The sequence below is a fragment of the Galeopterus variegatus genome, unplaced genomic scaffold (assembly GCF_000696425.1).
Source record: "Galeopterus variegatus unplaced genomic scaffold, G_variegatus-3.0.2 Scaffold1104, whole genome shotgun sequence".
Classification (NCBI taxonomy): Eukaryota; Metazoa; Chordata; class Mammalia; order Dermoptera; family Cynocephalidae; genus Galeopterus; species Galeopterus variegatus.
Window position 1 is genome coordinate 79,469 of NW_007727215.1, and position 8,622 is coordinate 88,090.

The 8,622-nt window shown below is 38.2% G+C and overlaps 1 protein-coding gene across 1 annotated transcript in view; it reads right to left on the reverse strand.

Moving 5' to 3' along the window:
* Nucleotides 1–6,573, reverse strand: part of IL7R (interleukin 7 receptor) — a 24,149-nt gene extending 17,576 nt beyond the window's left edge. The window contains exons 1-2 of the mRNA XM_008574788.1: nucleotides 6,406–6,573; nucleotides 2,486–2,624 (exon numbers count right to left, since the gene is read on the reverse strand). Of these exons, the coding sequence (XP_008573010.1) occupies nucleotides 2,486–2,624; nucleotides 6,406–6,487 (221 nt within the window). The 5' untranslated portion in view covers nucleotides 6,488–6,573. The remainder of the gene's footprint in view (nucleotides 1–2,485; nucleotides 2,625–6,405) is intronic.
* Between the last annotated feature and the right edge of the window lie 2,049 nt (nucleotides 6,574–8,622).

An 8,622-nucleotide genomic window follows, 5' to 3' on the forward strand; every position in this document is an offset into this window, starting at 1 on the left:
CACTGTAGCAGTGCGCCACCGGGCCGGCCCATATTTTTAATGAAAGTCAAACCACACTGACAGGATGAAGTACTATTTACAGACACTCATCCCTTCTATCCCAGTGCAAGGTAGTTGTTATAATCAGAGAACTTAAATAATTCTGTAGGCCACAGAGCTATTAATTGTTGCAATTAGGATTCCAACCCACGTGCTTGTTTTCAGAGCCTCTGCTTTGTCACCTAAGACACCTGAGTTCTGGCTAGAGTTTTGGTGAATAAAAAAAATTTCAGGCCCCTAGTAGAAGTGGATTTATATTGATATGCAACCTACTAGCCCTCTCTGTATGCTGCCCCATCCCCCCTCATCCCCCCAGTACAAACTCCTGTAGATCCCGAGCCCAGTACGAATATTTGGTTCTCTGTGGTAGTTGCATCTGTCAATACGGAGTAGTCAGTTGGCATACTGGTAATCCAACTCTGTGAGCTTGGTTAATCCAAGTCCATCTCTCAGATCCACTCATTGAACACTAACTAAATCAATTTCTAGGCCTGAGAGACTAGTGGTCACATCCAAGGCAGATCCAAGGCAGGTGTAGATTCATTGCTCTCCGAGGTAACTGGAGTCTATCAACAATCCCACCCACGTAATCACTTTATCAGCATGCATCATTTTCGGTAAATTCCAATTTCTTTTTTATATATTTATATTAACAGGAAAAATGGTCCAGTGAAGCTAGTTTCATTGTGGAAAAGAAATCCAACAAACCAGCAAATACAGAACTCTGTTTAACTGAATTTAATTTCAGATACATCACCTGCTCTGAACCTAGAAGTTGTGTGAATCTCCCCTTCAAGGTATAGATATGTCTTATGAAAACGGTTGCTCTCTAGAGTACCTTAATCTATTTAGGAGCTCATATGTACTGTTTTACACTGAAAACAGGTCTTAAGACAATCCATTTCGAATTGAAATAGCTGAATCCAATTGGAAAATCCAAATATAGTCTCTGGACAGATTAAAATATGACAGAAAAAATTAAGAGACTTGTTAAAGGAAGTGGGCAAGTTTGCTCAAGTGGGCAGGGAGTTGGTCAAATAATGTGTGAATGAAAGTGGACAGAAAGGTCAGCCTTGGTCTGGCCAAGAGAAACCATGGTGAACATGGTAGTTCACCAACAAGCTGGTTGAGGAACCCAAAGTCAAACCTCTGTGTGGGAAGGTGTGTCACCCATGCAAATGAGCTCATAGTTTGAATGAGCATTTTGGCTGTTTTAGTGTAGTCTAGTTGCAGCACAGATTCCGGACATTGTAGATTCCTGTTGTCTTGACACATTTTATTCCTGGAAAGTGGGTTATAGAAGTGAACTAACAGAGGCAGACTGAACACACTATGGTATTCAAGTCCAAAATCATATTTACCCAATGATTACAACAGGAAGAACTGCACGGATAGATGTAGGAAGCTTCCATAAATTAGTGTAAGATGGAATTCAGGGCTTGTCTGGACTACATATTGTGGAGGATTGCCTCAGTGTCTGTGAAAATTAAGAAGCCCTCTTTTATTACTGGTGGAACTTGACACTTACCCTACTAGAAAACTAACTAAAAATTAGGTCATCTGATACAATTTTGGAGATAGCCACAGTCAGAATTTCACATTAGAGTATTTTTTCAACTCACCAGAGATAGTAACACTCGGCAATAAGAGATGACTTGAGGAGGAGAAAGAAGGTAACGTCTCCTCAGCTTTTTGCCAAACTTTTATACCAGAGACTTTCTCTTTTTCTTTGCCTTTTTTTCTGAGGCCTCATGAAACCAATCACCAATTTATTCCTGTGGATTTTTGGAAAATTTACAGTGACAAGATCATCTGATGTCAAACTGTGTCAAGAGAGTAGAAGTTAGGTCTATATTCACAGAATTATAATTTAATGTCTTTTCTCCATTACTCACTATACACTGGATGATTTTTCTGAGTGCTTTACATGTATTTAAACTACATAATCATCACAATCTTCCTATGGGGTAGGTTATGTCACTTTACAGGTGAGGAAAGTAAGGCATAGATAGGTTACATAACTTGCTCTATGTCAAAAAGCTAGTAAGTGCTGGCATTGGGATTCGAAACCAGGTAACTTCACTTCAAAATGCAACTTGAAAACGCTAGATTGTCTCATGTTGGGCAAAAAGGTTTTTTGAGAGGCATGTTCTAGGAGAATCAGGATTTAAATTCTGCTATGGAGTCAGGAGGAATGTGGAATCAATCTCCCAGGTCCATAGCATCATATGACTGTAGCCTCAGGACCTGAAAGATAACACTGAGAGGTGCTTTGCTTCAGTATTTTGATGAAGAACAAGGAGTTTCAGGATGTTTTTGAAAACTCATTAGATTTTGACTTTTGATAATTAGACCACACACTCTTTCCTTTGCAGCTATTGAAAGAGCACATGAAAAGAGAGAGACAGAGGATTTCTAAGCACCCATTAAAACCCCCATTCCTTACCATATTTGAAATTCCAGATTGGTACTGTTGATGTCCAGGTCATCAAAAGCACAGGTCAGCGAGTGCCGGGACCCATTCACTTCCAGTTGACTGTAGCACGAGAATGAGTAGTCGTCCGATTCTGCGTCTTCCAAGTCTCCTGGGGAGGAACAAACATGCAGCTGTTAATGAAGTAAATAAATGAATCTTTATGAAACCTGACCTGACATTAATAAGATGACAGACTTTTGTGGCAGACTTGAAGGAATGATTATATTTTATCCAAGGGCAAGGACAAGGAAGTTTCAAAACAAACAAACAAACAAAAACAAACCCCCAACTATGCACGGTTTTCAAATAGAAAAAACGGTTCATCACAGTTAATAATAACCTGCAAGTATTTTTAAATATTTCTGCCATTAAGTTAGTGTGTTAGAGAACTAGAATGAGGCACTGAATAGATTCTTCCTTTGTTTAAACTGGAATTTCTTCTGCTACATTTGTTACATTGAATGTTTGAACATTTTAGATGAGAGTTTTTGTTTCCATCATTCATAAGTTACCTAATCTAATTTTTGACTTTATTACTAATCTTCATTTATTTCCATCCAAGTATTTTTTTTTTCTTTTTCAAATGAAGGAACATGATAGTTATCTCATAGTCGGAAGTTTGCTTTTTAAAGGGATTGCTTTCCCTTGCCTAAGTCCATCCCAACTAAAAGTAGCATTGATTATCTCCATTGTGTAACTACTTAAGGCCACTTGTCAAACTATTGACTGAGGCAAATGTGATTAGAAGAAATTAGATTAGGCATGACTCAGATCTGGTGGACTCAGATTTGTGAATATTATACATATCGCTGCTGTTCCACATATTCTTCTTCTATAGATACTGTATCTTACAGATACTAGCAGGGTTCTGTAAGAAAAATTTGCAGCCACTTTGGGAAAATACAATCTATTACAGATAGTATTTGATTTCTTAAGCTGGGTTGTAGACACTAAAGAGACATTTTGCATGTATATCTCACAATGTGAGGGTACTTCAAAAAGTTCATGGAAAGATTCATGTTATCTTTCAATTCTATTTTTCTATGAACTTTTAAAAATACTTTTGTACTTAATAGAAAAGTGAGGCTGGAAAAACCTGTCAGCAAATATTTTCTGACAAGAACCTGAGAAAATTCAGAGTAACTAAAGCCATTCTCAGAGTGGTTGTGAGCCTGTGACTGCTTCCAGGTATTTTGGTCCACTGGTACTAGAAATTCAATGCTTCTAAGGCTATAAATTATATATAGAATATACTAAAATCAAAACCCAGGTGAGCATCTCAGAGGCTATGGGCTGTCCAGACAACACTCCCTTTACTTAAATTACCTAGTAGCTCTGTGGGAATGTTAATAAGGCTGGTTGTAAGTGGACCAACCAGTTGAGTGGCAGATTGGTTCAGTCAAAGCAACAAATCTTGAACAGCCCTAGCTGGATAAGAGCTGAAGGCAATGTTCACAACCATAGACATTTGTCTTTCTGACCATCCCAGGATCCATCCAGCTCACAATTCTGACAACAGTAAAGGCCCCTTATATAATTTCAGCAGGGTATGGCCTTCCTCCTGATGACAGTATTAAATAATGAAAGGCAGCCCACCACTTAGGGCTTATATTTCAAAATATGCTCATTCCTAATTTTATAGACTTAGATCTCTTCCCATAAGAGCTGGCATCTTTCTAAGTGGAAGGGTTCTGGGTGGTTTTAGCTGCCCTTATATAGCAGTCCTCATGGTTTCTGACCTTTTCATTCTCTGGACCTTCTACCAGTCCTATGCAACAGAACAGACATTATTGTTTGGATTCAGGCATCCTAAGGATCAGCTTTGTCTCTACAATTCTTCAATATACCATGCAAGCAAGAGAGGGCACCCTCTAACAGATGTCAGGCACCAGCAGAACAAAGGACTCCCACTGCCCTTAGCCATGCAGTCTGGCAAAGCTTGTTTGCTGTATACTCTCATACACTATGCAAAGCACTGTTCATGCAATTTTTTTCTACACTTCAAGTGGCTGTGTTGTAAGAATCAGTTCATTGGCTCTTTAGAAGGTGTTGCTGCACAGAATTGCTTTGTAATCAATACATTTTTTTTTCAATGACATGTAAAATTGTGTGCCATTTTACAAAGAGAATGTTTAACTTGATGTGAGCTGAAAAATTCTTAGCTAAGCATAGTATACACAGTGGTTAAGACCTCTGGTGTCAGAGCTGAACAGATGTGGGTTTAAATCCTGGCTATTCTACTTTGTAGCTGTGGTCAGGTTACATGTTCTTAGGTTACTTAACCTCTCTAAACCTTACTGTTCTGATATGTAAAGTCATGTTATGAAGAATTATTGGATGGATATATACAAAGACTTAGCCTAGAACACTTAATAAGGGTTAGCTATGACTATTATCATATTTTTTTAGAAATAAATAATAAAGAGGTAAAATAAGAATTCTAATTCTGAAAATATACATGAAACATTTGGGGTTCTTTTGAAAAAGAGTTCTATGTCAATTGAAGGTGTTATCACTATCATTTTGAAATTACATAGAGCTATTGGACAGTGAGTTAATTCAGTACTTTTTAAATACTCAATAATGAATAATATTAATATTTAAATAAGTAGCTAAGCAAATTTGCCATAAAAATTTAATTTTTTTGAATATGTTTGCTAAATGAGGCAATGTGGTTTAGAAGTCTTCTGCCTACCTAATGGAATTAGTTGATTAAGAGTTTAAATGGTTTGGATTTTTTTAAAAGTATCCCTTTCTTCTCTTGATCATCTTGTGGTTATCAGAGAGCTAACTGATCTTTCAACAAGCAGCAGCTAATTATTTTGTGAATTCCTTATATCCCAAACTGGGAAGCATTTGATGTGATCATGTGCATGGGTGGTTACAGATCTTCTAAAAAAAAAATCTGAAATTTAAAAAGTTGAAGTGAAAATCCAGCCTTCAATTAGAATTCTTATTTCCTTTATAAATGGTATGGCCATTGGGGAGAAATAGTGAGAATACATTATATCAAAAGAGTAAGATTTATGTGTTTCCTGTCCTGCATCTCTTTTTATAAAAACCCAAGGCAGCATTTAGCACAGGATAATGATCATCTCTCACAAAGTGATTCATACATAGTCACACTGTGAAAAATGTCAACCCTCTGACAATTCCCTTAATGAAAAAATTCTAGGGATTTCCATCCTCAGTAATTATGTGAATCAAAATATCTAAGCTGAGTCATTAGGTTGATGTGTTTGATATTGTCTATAGGCAAATACATTTTAACTCTTAAATGAAAGAACTTAATTTGCATGAACAAATTGGTGGTCCATGTTTCTAGGTGGATCCTGCTGCTGCCTGACATTTTTGCCTGTGGCTTTAATTGTTGTAATTACAATGTATTTACTAAGTAGGCAGGATCTGCTTTTAGGTACTAAGTATTTTGAGGACCCCAAAGAGATTTTTACATATGGTAAATTTATTGATATGCAGGCAGTGAAGTATATGTCAATCAGACAACTCAGATCTTTCTCTACTCAGTTATTCACTAAGAATCTCCCATGAATACATCAAAACTAAAGTATTTTAAAGAAAATTTCAAATACTTATTGAATATCTCCTATGTTCTAGACACTGATTTAGATGCATCAGTCAACATTCAAGGTCCACATTTTGAGCGTCAAATGCATTCCTTTTAGACAGTTCTGAAACCTTATAAGCCTGTACAGTATTGTCCTCTGCCCCCTGTCCTGGTGGTAAAAACATACAAAATGACTGAATACCTGGTAAGTTCTCAAACTCTATCCCAATCCGGTGCCCAGCTCAGGTCTGTTAGGGAACTGAGTAACCTGAAACATATACTAGAGATAATCTGCAATCCTGAAGAAAAGTTAGAAATGACTCACCATTCTGCGCATAGCCACTTTCTCCAGAAACGGCTTGAAGTAAACAGAAAACCATACTGAAAGCTGTACCTAGAATTGTCATTCTGAGAGGGAAGGACAGGAGAGAGCCGAGAGCCAACGTGTGCGCCTGTGTGTAGAAATGAATGAGAGAGAGAGGGAGGGAGGGAGGAAGACTTAGATGTGCAGCTTTATACTTACTTAACCACAGACAGGAGGAAGTATAAACACAGCAGAAAAAAAGGCGAGTACCAGAAACAGGAAGTCTGAGTAAAAGTATTGCTGCTGTAAGCAGATGTAGAGAAAACGAAGAGATGGAGCATTTTAAATTATCATACCTTTCAGGTATTCCTTGCAGCTCCCAAACTTACTGTGTTGACTTTGGAGTGAGGTGGTAGATTCAAATCTAGGCTCAAGCTATCTCAGGCTAGGGCCCATTTTAAAAGAATTATAAGAGAAAAATCTAAACTTACAAAGCTAACCAATTGATAGTTTGGAGTGAGTTTTGCTTTAAAAATGATTCTGCACTTTATGAAGTCATTTATTGTAAGCTTATTTGAAATAGTTTACCTCCAACCTCTGAGTTTCACAAAACAGCAGTTTTTCTCTTTGGTTCTCTGTGTATCCCTAGTATTTACTCAGACCTCGCCCATGATAGCAGGCATTCAAGAATCATTTGTTTAATGCAGGAGTTAGCAAACTGTGGCCCAGGGCCAAAGCCCGCCCATTCCCTGTTCTTGTAAATGAAGTTTCGTGGGAACACAGCCTCACCCATTAGTTCCTGTGTTGTCTACACCTGCTTTTGTCTTACAAAGGCAGAGTAGATGAGACAGAGATCGTGTGGTAAATATGGTAAAAAAGAGTAAAATCTTTACTATCTGACACTTTGTAGAAAAAGTCTGCTGACTCCTTGTTTAAAGGATAAAATAGATACTTTCTTAGTGTATTTAATGTAGATGAGACAGAGATCGTGTGGTAAATATGGTAAAAAAGAGTAAAATCTTTACTATCTGACACTTTATAGAAAAAGTCTGCTGACTCCTTGTTTAAAGGATAAAATAGATACTTTCTTAGTGTATTTAAAACAGAATTGTCTTTGTGAAAATGTGATTGCCACACAACTTTTCAGGAATATATCGTACATACAAACCACACTGCTACTTACATCAACAGGGCAGAAGTGAGAGACAATGACATAGATTCAAACTCTCCCTAAATTTGCATGTCAATCAAAACTGTTCCTGGTATGGCCTCATGGTTCAAGAGGTGATGTTCATCAAGCCTGGCTGACTTCTTGGTAATTATCGGATTCTTTTTTGTAAGCCATTATCAGTGTTCAAAGGCATAGGCCGGTCACAGTCCTGTCTCCAACAGACGAACAGCGCCTCCTGTAAGACACACTTCTGCTCAGGTCTTCAAATGAATAATCTGACCTGGACTCAGGCCATAAAGCACCACTCTCTTGATTCATAGTGGCTCTCTTTTGGAAAGAAGCCACACAGCTGTGATCATAAGGGGAAGAGTACAGAGAAGCTAAGTGGCCAGTGACTTATGAACTTCTGTTTGATTTACTGACATAGGTAGAATGGTCCTATGGGCCTGTAAAAAGGGCTAAATTAACAGAGATGAACAGCATCTCACAGGGAGTAAAGCAAATCAGAGTCTTTGAAAGCTGCAGGAGTTAACTTACCTCATCATTACAGTCATCTGATGACAATAAAATGAGAAAAGAGGGGGTGAGGCATTTGTGCAGTCTCTGGAAACTCTTCAGTTTTGAGGCGGACTCAGTGACAGACAGGGTCTGCACCAGTTATGCCATGCGCTGGACTGTATGCCCAGGGGATAGTTCAGAGCAGAAATCCAGCCGAAGGGGACATTCTGTCTCCTCCATCCACTGCGCCCTTCTTGTGACATTTCAAAACACCTTCCAAACCAAATAAAGAGTGACAATTTTGTGCATCAGATGATAATTTATGTCCTCATTTCTATAGTAGTCCCGCTTTATCCTCAGTTTAGCATTCTGAGGTTTCAGTTACCCACGGTCAACCACGGTCTGAACATACTAAATAAAAAATTCCAGAAATAAACAATTCATACATTTTAAATTGCATGCCGTTCTGAGTAATGTGATGGAATCTCGCACTATCCCACTCCCCCTGCCTGGGACGTGAATCATCTCTCTGTCCAGCTGATCCACGCAGTAGATGCTGCCGGCCCGAA